The sequence below is a fragment of the Centruroides sculpturatus genome, unplaced genomic scaffold, assembly GCF_000671375.1.
Source record: "Centruroides sculpturatus isolate CEXI.00-Female unplaced genomic scaffold, Cexi_2.0 scaffold254, whole genome shotgun sequence".
Taxonomy (NCBI): Eukaryota; Metazoa; Arthropoda; class Arachnida; order Scorpiones; family Buthidae; genus Centruroides; species Centruroides sculpturatus.
The window spans coordinates 397,946-411,053 of NW_019384488.1; the positions used below are offsets into that span (position 1 = coordinate 397,946).

Sequence of the window (13,108 nt, forward strand, 5' to 3'; positions counted from 1 at the left end):
GGATATAACAGTATGTTATTATAGTTATATTAATAATTTATAAATAGTGGAAAGAACTGAAAAAAAGATTTTGAATTTACTCTTTATTTAGTAATAGAGGAATGAAGCATGAATAACTTATCTAATAAACGTCTCATAATTAGATACAAATATATGTAACTTTATTATATACTGAATTAAAGGCCAGATTACCAGATTAATATAACTATACAGAGAACAATAATTTCAAGAAATATAGAATTAGACATTCACTATATTTCATTGCAATGTTAGCAATCATAGAAAGTCCTTTTATGAGAAATTCTGGTCCAGACAGCTACAATAATTAAAAGTAGCTTTAAAAAAATTTTAGGACAGAACAGATACATCGTAACATTTGAAAAAATGAATATTTAGATAATTGAATTTGAATTAATAATTAAACAATTTGCAACTTGAAAAAAAAAACACTGGACTCATAGCAAGACTTGTTGTTTAACCACTTGGAGAATTTTTCAGGTAAGTGGTTACAAGTCTTGCTATGAGTCCAGTGTTTTTTTTTCAACTTGTAAATTGTTTAACTATCAATTTATTTTCATTTTATACAAAATTAAATTTGATTTCACTTTATTTTATTTTTCTTCAAATGCAGAACTAGGGTTTCTCAAACAGGATCCTGGTTGTTTTTTTAACCAGGGAAATCCTCCAAATTTCTTAACACAGAATAAGAAAAGAGTGAATTTTTAAGGTTGAGAAAATTTTGCAAATAGAGAGTTTATGAGTTAATTATACTGTCAGAATATATTTGTATTTATTAATTTTAAACCTACTTATTAGATTTTTTTAATTTTTGCTTGTTATGGCATGTCACAAATGGTCAATAATCAATACGTAGCTTATTTGTGGCAGGACTCTCAAAAATCTTTACCTCTAATATCTGGAATAATTATTAATTTTTAACCATGTCCAGTAGCTTCAAAAACTGCATAACGCCAAATTGGGCAAGGATACAAATGGGTGCGAAGTCTGCAAGTATGAAGTTTTTCTTCATAACCTGATTATTAAAGACAAACGAACTGCCAAATTATTGGGCTATGATGTTTCTATTAAAGCAGTCGTGGTAGACAAATCAAGAATACTAGAGAGCAAAAAAAGTACTACAATCTTGAAAACGAACTAGAAATCTTTCAGGATACAGGTGAAAAACACATAATATTTGTCTTCTCTTAAATGCATTAAACATGATTCCACTCATGTCAATTGAATCGGAAAGGGCATTCTCGGTAGCAAGACTTTTCATTACTAAAATAAGAATTAGATTGAGTGATTGGAGTATTGACTATCTTTGCTTTTTAAAATCTTATAATACAAAATATTGTAAATTTTTATATCTTATTTAGAATGGTAATTTTCGTTTTTTAAGTTAATTTTCTTAATAACCTTTAAAAAAAATTAATTTTTAACTCAATTCAAAGCATTTTTTTTTGTTGTTATTGTATGCAGTTTCCAGCAAACTTTAATAAATTTTTTCTATTTGTGAAAATTTCTATGTAATTCAAAGGTAATTTTTAATATGTATCTTACACAGCATTATTAATATGATTTTTGAGGTTACAGAATGTCATAAAATACTTTAAAAAATGAAAAATAATTAAGGTAAACGCACCGGTAGTGGACACTGCGTTAGTAGTGGACACTTTGAACTTCAAATATGAGTAATAAGGTTGTTGATGGCTTCACTGTTCAAACATACAAATCATTCAGTAGACAGAACCCTCTAGTGGTGGTAACTCGCACTGATCCTTTTCTAGTGCATCATGGGATGTTTTCCCGCGCTCATTAGTGATGGCATTCCTGCTGATATAAGAAGACAAGTGAGTCTGCTGTCTGTTTCCTTAAGGTCTAGGTAATTTAAATCACGCTTGCTGTATTAACAGTTAGTTTCACGGAAGTTTTTTGGTGATATACTATTAATATGAGCTTCGTTGGTATGTTTTAAGACCTTCCTGATAGTATTTTTATTTTCCAAGTCAATTGAATGAGATGTCCACTAATGAAACAAAAATATCGTATATTTTTAGTAGTGGACAAGAGGTGGCCACAACTAGTGAAAATGAACTTTTCACTTTTAATCAGTATCAAGTCAAAAATTAAATCACCTAATGTTAAGTAACATACAGTATTGATTCAAGCATTTTTTGGTTACTCTGTCTAGTCATGGACAGGGGGTGTTCACTATTAAACCGTGAATGTCCGTTTATTGAAATGAGGTGTTTCAATAGTGGACAAAACATGGTTTGGTGCCATGGGATCCTACAGCACCCGGTATGCTAAGTAGGAAAATAATGTGCAAGAAGAAGTCAGACAGTACTCTCACGAAAAGTGATGTAAGAGTTGGTTTTGAAACATTAAAAATATACATGGGACCTGAGAAAGTGGGGTTATTTGAGACTGTAGTTTCTTCTGAAGATGTTGAGGCTACAGACAAGTCCCTGTTCAATTTATGGCACCAGATGAAGACAGACATCATGAATCAAGTAACAGCTGGAAACAACAGCAAATCCTTCAACAATAATGAATCAGAACATGAAGATTCGACGGTTGAAACTGCTCAAATCAATCGCAACCATGAGATAAATGATGTCAGTAACACCAGTGCATTCAGTGATTCATATATTCATGATATTCATAATGACTACCACTATCAAAATGAAAGACCTAGTACTTCAAACACTGGCAATACCATTGTTGCCACAAGTACACACAATAGCCGCAATAACAGTCAGATCTCTGAAACAGTACCTAGTCCTTTCAAAAGGTCACTTCTCTGGCCAGAACCCAGGGAAATCACTAACAAAAGGAAGAAAAAGGAAATCATACCTTCTGTAGTTACGTCAAAAGCTTGGCAGGAATATTATGAAAATAAGGAAAAGAAGAAAATAGTGGAACTAGAACTGAAAAGGGAGAGAGCTTTGGCAAGACAGAGAAAGAAGGAAGAACAGACTGCTGAGAATAAAAGGAAAGCTGAAGAGAAAGCTATGAAAATGAAAATGAAGACTACAAAGCAACGAAAGAAGAAAATGAGAAAGGAAGAGACATCATCAGAAGATGAAGGTTCTTGGATTCCCTCGGATGGTAGTAGTACAAACGATGTTACGTTAGATGTAGAAGACACTATGGAAGATGAAGAAGAAGAAGACGACATTATGCAGTTTCAGGAAAATATTGAACCCCCTTCAAACGAAACTATTGGACCAAGTTCAGCAATTAAGGAATCGAAAGATACAGAAGAAAGGGGAGAAAGTATTGAAGGGACTTTAAATTGGACTCGGAGGAAGGATATGTCCGAAAGACACAGTCGGAATACCATTGAAAAGGAAAGGGAATCAAACATCCTGCATGAGAATGATTTTGTAGTTGCCACCTTGTCTGGTAAGAAAAGAAAGTACAAATGTGTGTGCAAAATTACCAGTTTAATCAGTGATAATATCGCAGAAGTGATTGTGTTTAATTCCATAAATAGGATGAAAAGCGTATTTGCTAAAAATGAAAAAGATGTACAAACGATAAATATTTCTCAAATTGACTTGAGGCTTCCTAAGCCTCTAATTTTTGGAAGAGAGAGTCACTGTCAATTCTCGAAAGGCATTGACATAGATAAGTAGTTCAACACAAATTAACAATGCAACAATATTTCCTTAAACTATGCTGACGTTAATATTTGAGTTCTCCTAAATGTAACTTAGAACCCAGTTTTATACTATTATTTTTAAGTGTTTAATATTGAGTGTAACAATAATCCATTCCAGTATGTTAAAACTGATCTCATTTATTTCAACATTTGTATTCGTTAAGAATAATGTAACAATAACAAAATAAGAAAGTTTCTTATACTAACTTTGTAATGTTTTATATTTATGTTTCATAATACTTATTAGTTCAATTTTCATATAAACATTACAAACTATACACATGTAATTTACATTTGTACAATTTGATATTTTAATTAATTTAATTAAATTATGAGTTGTCATTATAATTAACACAGTGTTCTTGTTCTTTATAGTAAAGACTGTCAAATTCTGCAAGTTGTGAAAAATAAAAACGATTTCATCTTGAATATAATCATTTCTATATTCCTTGTCCACTACTGGTGCAAATGCCTGTCCATTACTAAATATCTCAATTTTTTCAATGTCCACTACTGAAACATTTTCAACATTACAAAATAAATTAAATTAAAATGTATTCGACGAGACTGACATAATTAAATCCTTACAGTGAGTGAAGAAAGATTTTGTCTAACAGACAATATAACTTTTAAGCCATAAGGCTTCCAAATAGGGGTCCAGTTTCAAAAAAGTTGAAAAATTTTCCTTAAAGTGTCCACTACCGGTGCGTTTACCTTATATCATTTGACTTCAAGATATTTTGTATATCTTAAAAATAATTAATTTTGTCTCAGGAAATGAAAACCCTATGCAGAGCATAGTAAATAGGTGAAAGTGCTTATGTTGGTAGCCAGATAGCTGAGCAGCTAAGAATTAAGCCTACCACTCTGGGGACCATCTTGGACATGTCTCCATTCCTCACCATCCAATGATTGGATGGTGAAGGATTGGTTGAGCTTGTTCAAAGGCCATATTAGTTCCCAAATTATCTTTTACTCTTTCTGCAAGGGCAGAAAGAGTAAAAGAAAAAAACCATTTCTAATGTTGAATTTGCATCTATCAGTGTTAGCGTACAGCCCTTAATATAATAATATGTAAATTACATTATAGTTAACCTCCTATGTAGTTCAAAAGCATTTGTATTTTATGTCTCAATCTATAAATGAAATTTCAGCATAGTTTGAGGTTTGCAGTTTTTTATGAATAGTTAATATTGAAAAATAATTAGATTAAATGCTTATTGTTTTTGTCTTTTATACAAATCTCTATTCTTAAACCTTTCTGGACCAAAGTTTGTACGAGTATTACTTAGACCCTAGAACCGACACTAATCTATATTATCCCGAATTATTGGTTAGTATGTAGCATCTGCATCCAACTTGCTGCCTTTACATGTAGCACCATCAGTTGGCAAAAATCATAAATAAATGCCGATTGTTGTTAGTTTGCCTGCCTAAAGGCACAACTTATTAACATAATCTGTTTCTCAATCCATGGACTCTGCAGAGAATTTTGCTAAATAACTTTTGTCTCTCGGTGATGGCAAAGTCACTGAAGATCTGGATACTAATTTGATAACACTTACTACATAAACGACAAATGGATATACAAGAAAGCAATGTTGGCATCTAAAAACAAATGCTTTGCTGAACTGAATTTGCATATCCAAGCATGACTTACATTCCTGTCTGATCTGCCTCAAAAATCAATGGAATTTTATGTTGTGTATCTGGTGGAATTTTTAAACTCCTAACCTAGAGATAAAGGTTGGAGCACTAGTAATGGTTTTGCAAAATTTGGATCCATCAAAGTTATGTAATGAGATAAGAATGATTATAAATGCATATTTTAATTGCTAGGACCATCTTTTTTATCCCCTCTTTCAACTCCAGGCACACGTTGCTAGTTTATCAATATAATGATAATGAATTCTTGTGCAATTATTTTCTGCCTTCAACAATTCTATATTATTTATCTGCTAATAATAAGTAATGTTTCTATATATTTTATTATTTTTATGTTACAGCATTTAATTTTGTATTCGTTTTGATTGAAAACGGGCGTATTTAAAAATAGTTGTGTTTATTGTTTTATCACAAACAGAAAGGCAATGGAATACAGTCATATGTCACTTTATGACAGACTATTACAAATCTGAAAAATTCATAGCTGCAGTGGCATCCATGGAAGCTGTGGAAGCACCACTTCCCTTGTGTGTTCTAAAATATAAATACATGTTGTGCAATTATTTGGTACCAGTCGACTGATTTAATCCAATTTGTGTTTACATTATATAATATTAGATTTAATTTTTATTAAATTGTAGGTACTTTTCTGTTAACTGGGCACCATTCAATTTTCAATCTAGTTTTAGAAAACATGATGTTTAATTTCACATACATTGTAATATTAAACATGCGTGAATTATGAAATAAAATATCGACTTCACTAAAAATGACTGGTGTCCCATTAAGCACAGAGTACCAATTATTTTCATATTTTAACATACATAATGTGGTTATAATAAGATACTTTCAATTAATTAAAATTAATATTTTATTACAAATTTCTGTACACATGAATTTGTATATACATATTCACATTGGAAGTGCTGTATTGACAAATACGGGATAGCTTCCATGGATAAATATTTGAATCGTGTAAAGCAGCCAGATTATATGCGTGAGGTTGGTGCTCTGTAAAGTGCTTGCACAAATGCACTTTACAGAGCACCAACCTCATGTGGTTTAGCTGGTGGATGCTACACACCAAAATATCATATGACATTTCCAATGATTCTATCCAGGGCTGGTACAGCTTCTCTATCATCAAATGTCACTGCATGGCTGCCTGTACCATGTCTATATTTAAATACATAAATACAATCATTGCACTACATATAGCCTATATGAGTAGTTGACTATATCATTTAAGGTTTGTCTAAGTACTTAGAATGTGGCACATGTATTAATTAATACAAGAGAAAAAAATGTAATAAAATGAAGTAAATTTACTAAAATTGCAATAAGCGTGAAAAATATATATATTCTTTTTCACACTTATTGCAATTTTAATATATATTATGAAAAAATCTAATATGAAAATGAATAATTATGAAAAAATTGCAATAAGTGTGATAAAGAAAAAGTCCAATATATATACACATGTGTAATTTTTTGACTTTTTACATCCATCTATTATTAATTTTTAACTGATGAAAGCCAAACAATTGCCAGATTACATTGGGCTATATTAGTGCTACTAATTACTAATTAAATGTGAAGTAGTTTGGCCTAGAGGTAGGCATTACATATCATCTCTTGATACATCTAAATTAATTATTCTTTTCTTCCAGCAACACTCTGACCAAAGAGTTGTGGGACTTCACATTTAATTAGAAGCACTTATAAACTTAATTCTTAGATTAAAACCAAACTAAATGGGGATTACATGGGTTATATAAGTGCTTATATTTCAACAATGAATCATATTTGGCAACCTGAAAAGATTGAATATAATTAATATATTCATTACTTGAAATACAAATTTGTTTTTATTTATTTTTAATTCTTGTAAAACATTAAGATTAAAGTAAATAGATGTTTCTTAAAAAGGTAGAAAGTTACTGAATGTTGAGGTATCCATCATAAATTGATTATTTTCCATCATAAAATGCATCAAATTGTCATTGGATAAATTTTAAATTTGAGAAATTAATTTTACTCATCTTTCCCTATCATTTAATATAATTTGATGTGTTTAGAACATTCATATTTAAAGCAGATGCAATTTAAACAAAAGCATTAATGCTTTTCTGTAAGATTTTAGTTCAAAATCATGGGTTGAAAAATTATGGTGTATGTTTTAGAATTTGTCTTATTCTAATTGTAAATATTGTTTTATTTTCATTATTTTAAGCATTTTATGATAACATAATTAATTCTATATGTAATATGTCTCTGTAATCCAACAAACAGCAGACAGACTCACTCCAAATTTTCAGTTAGGAACTACAATTTTATTCTCAAAATTGACATATGCATTTCAGGTTGGCTCAGTACATCCCAACCCCTCCTCAGTGCTAATTTTTAAAAATAATAAAAACGAAAATAGTCAGTTCATGACAACAAATATACTAACAGAAAAAATTTTTTCTTACACACTTACTCTTAAAGATAAAAAAATTGTGCATGGGACACCAACACATCGTAGAGGTATTGTACAAGTTCAAAGAGCACTTGAAGTGTTTAATACCACCGGATAACCTCATTACTAAAAACAACTTTTTAATGACTATTTTGTAGAATTAATAATGGTGTATAAAAACAACATATATTACTTACTGTTAAAATATATAGTGATATAAACAGTTTATGAACAATAATTTACAAAAAACCAAGTTAAAACCTTAGCACCTTTCTTTTAATCAATCCTAACTGAAAATTTGCTGAGAGTCCGTTTACCATTTGTTGGATTACAGAGACGTATTACATAGAGATCTAATATACAGCAATCCAGTTATATAGTAACATACTTAAGTTTAATGATTATTTGCCTCTCATTTCTTCTTGTAATTTGTTCTCTTAAAAGGAAAGTAATTCTATAAAATAAATAAAGTAAAAAAGTAAGATGTTTAAATTGTATTGAAAAGGTTTTGTGATTTAAAATCTCAAATTATATTTTATAGATTGTAAGCGAAATGGCATCTGCAGCGGGACTAAATTGTAAAGTGGATCCTGCATTAGTATCATCTTTAAGATCACAGAAAAGTGGTATGATATTTTTTCTATTTTTGTTCTTTTGGAGAAAGAAAATAATTAAATAATAATTTTTAGACTTAGGTGAAGACGAGTATCAAATTGCTTGTCTGCTGATGGTATTTGTGGCTGTTTCTTTACCGAAATTAGCTCGGAACGAAGGTTCTCACTATAAAGCCTCTTTAGAAGGTCGGTATTATAGCTCCAAATGTTAAAAAAGTAAAGATTTTAGTTTTAAGTAAATTTTTTTATAATTGGTTTATTAGGGCATGCCAATAATATTCATTGCTTGGCAGAAGCTATTAATGGCATTGCTGGAGCTCTGTTTACAATCTGTGGGCATGGAGATATTGAAGAAAGACTAAAAGAATTTCTTGCGGTGAGCATTGCAGTTTCTAATTAAGTCTTAATAAACAGAAATTTTATGATTAATGTAACTAATTTTATAATCCATTAATATGTTTGTTAAATATTGATTTAAATTATTTAACAACAATTCAAAATTTTTCTTAGTTGCCAATAAGATTACATTTTTAAATATGTTTTAAATTAATTACTTACAGTTGGCTTCATCCAGTTTACTGCGTTTAGGGCAGGAGAGTGACAGAGAAGCAATACGTAATCGGGAATCCGTTTATCTTCTGCTGGACTTGATAGTCAAAGAATCGCCCTTCTTGACCATGGACTTGTTAGAATCTTGTTTCCCTTATGCATTACTGAGAAATGCCTATCATGCAGTGTATCGTGCCGATAATGTGTAAAATATGTTTGTATAAACATATACATACCTATATATATAAATATATAAATATATACATTTGGTAACTGTTTACTTACCACATTGGTTGAAAATTGCATTGGCTACAATATCTCATTTTTCTATAAGAGAATGTCGAGTTCCACAATTATTCCAGGCATGTACCGTAGCTTATTTAAGTCGATAATTTGTATTTTTGTACTGCCATTTTTGTCCGGATAATTTTATCATCGGTGATAATTTTTGGAACTGCAATTTCCAATGCAAACATGGCATTTATCTTGTAGTCCTTGTATAAATTTTATTTCACTTTATTCGGGTCATTCATCAAAACTCCTTGTACATAAAAAAAATAAACTGATTTTGTTAGAACTTTTTAAAAGTTTGTGTTACCAAAGATCATTTTTATTTATGGAAGTAGAATGTTTATTATTTTCTTATCCATTTTAAATATTAATGATACTGAATTACTATTGTGTAAAATATTTTTGTTGACTTTTTTTTAATAATTTAGTAATAATCAAAATATGGTATTTGCAACAAATGATAAATTGACATGTGATTATTGTACATGAAAAGTTGCAAAAACAATTTCCTATTTTATCATTGTAGTATATAAAAAATAATTCTCTTTTTTTTAGTTGTGGTGTTTGATTTTTTTTATATAAAACATTGAGAAAATAAAAAATTTTTTATGAGATTTGCTTTTTGTATTTGTCAGTTGTCCTAAATAAAGTGTTAAATTTACTTTGCAAAACTTTTCTTAATTTAAGATTACAGAATGTTTATATTATACATATGCTCTTAATTAAAATTAAATTTCTAATATTATGTAATAATTAACAGTTAAAATTAAGTTTATATATTGCATATAATTTACAATTTTTGAAATTAATAAGATTAGTGTATTATGTAGGATATAAAATATTTTTTGCTGAGTACAGTAACCTAAGTAATAGTTATGAAATGTTACACCAGCATTTCATCATCCTTGATATAACAGTAGTAAAGTGCTCATTTTGGTTTTAACTATTGCTTGTGTGCTTGTCTGTATTCTGTTGACAATTAACTATACAGTACACTCACGATGTGAGTTGACACCTAGAAAGAATTGCATTGAACTTTTTTTTTACATAAAGTTGCTGTACAAATTGCTCAGTGACTGAACTAGTTGTTGCAATATCACAAAGCTTAAATAAAATGGAATGTAGTGTGTATGGTTTAAAATATACAGTGGAATCTTGGTTAAAGAGCTTAATCCATTCCACAACTCTGTTCATTAAACAAAGCAATTAATGCAAATACAATTTATCCATTCTAGCCTTTTGTAATTTTATTTGTTAAAATGAGTTTTCTTTGATAAAAATATAGTAGCTATCATTACAGCAACAAATATGTAAACTTTATTGCTTATCCAACACAATATAGTGCAACTTAACGATCATTTGGCTTTCTTTCACCTTTATTCTAGTTGACTAGAATAAAGGTGAAAGAAAGCCAAGCAATTGTTAAGTTGCACTACATTGTGTTAGATAAACAATAGAAATAGAACATGATACGGTTTCAAGAAGAAAAATGTAAATTTTATTTAATAAAACAGCACTGTACATACCTTCATTTGTATGGAGCTTAATGCTTGGAAGAGTAAATCCTCCTCAGGATTAAATATCAGGTAGTAGTGCATTGGGAGATTCTTCGAGTTGAGGTCTCTCTTGATAAGGAACAAGAAAGTGATCTAAAGTTGAATGTCTTATTCTTTTAAATTAATCAAAGCTTTTCTAAAATGCAATATAGGATTGTTGTTCATTAAATTAACGACCCTGTTAGTCACAACTTCGTTAGGATGGTGGTGCTTCTTGATAAATTCCTGCACATCATTTCATTTGCTGCAAAGTTCCTTGATCTCAGCTCTGGTGATTTCTTCCCTAACCTTCTCTTCGAAGGTTAGGGAAGAAATGCTCTGACAAATGCTCTTCCTGCAAGGCAACCAGATCTTCTGTGATTAGTTCATTTTAATGGTCCTTTATCAACTCTTCCATGTCTGCATCATGTACCTCTAAATCCCAAACTCTTGCCAATGAACACAATTTCATGCACTACATCAGGAGAGCTCTCTGCTTCAAATTCCTCAAAGTTTTGCTCTGGGACACAAGTTGGCCAAAGTTTCCTCCAGGTTTTGTCAATAAGGTTGATACAATGCACCTTTTAGAATGCTCTAAGAGTTAAGTCGGTATCATTGGTAACATGGAAACATCTGGTGAACAGTGCCTTTGTATACAGCTTTTTAAAATTGGAAATTACTTGCTGATCCTTTGATTGCAGTAATGGAGTTGTGTTGGGTGGAAGGAATTTGGCCTTGATGAAATCATGCTCACTATCCTGGACTTCCTGTAAATTTGGTGGGTGTGCTGGAGCATTATCCATTAAGAGAAGACATCTAAGAGGAAGAAACATTTGCTGAAGATAATTTTTGACAGTTGGAGCAAACACTTCTGTGAGCCAATTCATGAATAAAGTCTGAGTTACATATGCCTTGCTATTTGCCTTCCATTGTACAGGCAGTTTGGACTTTATCACATTATTGCTCTTAAAGGCATGGGGATTTTCGGCATTGTAGAGTGGCTTGATTTTGAGGTCTCCACTTGCATTGCACAAAATAAAAAGAGTGAGCCTGTCCTTTATGGGCTTGTGTCTGGGTAGTGCTTTCTCTTCTTGGGTTATGTACATTCATCTATGCATTTTTTTCTTTCAAAAAAGACTGGTCTCATTGCAATTAAACACTTGATTTGAGATGTATCCTTCACTTTTTACAAACTCTCTGAATTCATCCACAAATGCTTTTTCATCTGAACTTGAAGCCTCCCATGCTTTATAACACTGTGAATGTCACTTCGTCGACAAAACCTATCAAACCACCCTTGGCTTGCTTTAAAGTTCTGCCACCTGCACTTGTACTGGATGTCTGGGTCAACAAGTCACTGTGTAAATTTTTAGCCTTTTCACAAATTATAGCTTCACTAGACTGTCCAGCAAGTTGCTTTTCATTGATCCATATTAGCAGCAGTTTTTCAACTTCCTCTAAAACTTTAGATTTTTGTTTTGATATCACAATCACTCCTTTAGCCACTTCAGCAGTCTTAAATGCTTCTTTGTTTTTAATAATTGTAGAGATTTTGCCACATTATATTCTTTAGCAATGTCAGAAACATGAGAATGACATTCATGTTTTGCAATTTCTTTCTTTAATGCTATGCTAAAACGTTTTCTATGCCACTATCACGTTTCTCTTTCTTGGGTGCCATATTGATTAAATATATAAATCACAAAACTGTAAAAAGAAATTTAACACAAACACTTGGAAAAGCAATGCTTACCTTGCGCACACCCTAACAGCAACTGAAATTTGACACAAAAAACCATTACGTTCATTATCTAAATTTTGTCTGTTATCCAAGACAAAATTTTTGCAAAATAAAAGTTTGTTAAATGATTTGGTAGTTAACTAACCGAGGTTTCTCTGTAGTCATAGATAAAGTTTAAACAGGCATATTAAGGCAAGCAAGCACATAAATACTTTAATATTTTTCTCACTGCCATTGTCATCCTTTTTAATTAAGTGCAAGTTTTGCTTACCTATGTAACACGAAAAAGAACAATTTTTAATATTGACTCCCCAATATCAGTACACATTGTTCTATCGGAGACAGTATGACCAGAAAATACCAAAAGATGAGTCTGGCTCCGATAGCCAGACTCATCTTTTGGTATTTTCTATGGTATTATGTATTTTCTATGGTTACCTGTGGTATACCCTGTTTATCACAGCAGCATAACTTAGAACTAAGGATTGCTCAGGGTCTAGACTAGTGTTTTTCTACCTTTATCTCATGGCACACTTGAACCTATAATTAAATTTCCATGGAAAAAATTATGTGATTTAAAGT

At 30.8% G+C, this 13,108-nt stretch overlaps 2 protein-coding genes across 2 annotated transcripts in view; both read left to right on the forward strand.

The window, feature by feature from the left end:
• The window catches only part of LOC111621650 (membrane-associated protein Hem-like), a 92,165-nt gene extending 82,949 nt beyond the window's left edge, over positions 1-9,216 (forward strand). The window contains exons 35-38 of the mRNA XM_023363857.1: positions 8,338-8,422; positions 8,486-8,596; positions 8,674-8,786; positions 8,971-9,216. Coding sequence (XP_023219625.1) covers positions 8,338-8,422; positions 8,486-8,596; positions 8,674-8,786; positions 8,971-9,168 — 507 coding nt within the window. The 3' untranslated portion in view covers positions 9,169-9,216. The remainder of the gene's footprint in view (positions 1-8,337; positions 8,423-8,485; positions 8,597-8,673; positions 8,787-8,970) is intronic.
• LOC111621665 (stress response protein NST1-like) lies at positions 1,568-4,132 on the forward strand. Its single transcript, XM_023363867.1, has 2 exons — positions 1,568-3,154; positions 3,185-4,132. Exons 1-2 carry the CDS (start codon positions 2,307-2,309, stop codon positions 3,642-3,644), a joined length of 1,308 nt encoding a protein of 435 aa, XP_023219635.1. The 5' UTR covers positions 1,568-2,306; the 3' UTR covers positions 3,645-4,132.
• Positions 9,217-13,108: the final 3,892 nt, after the last annotated feature.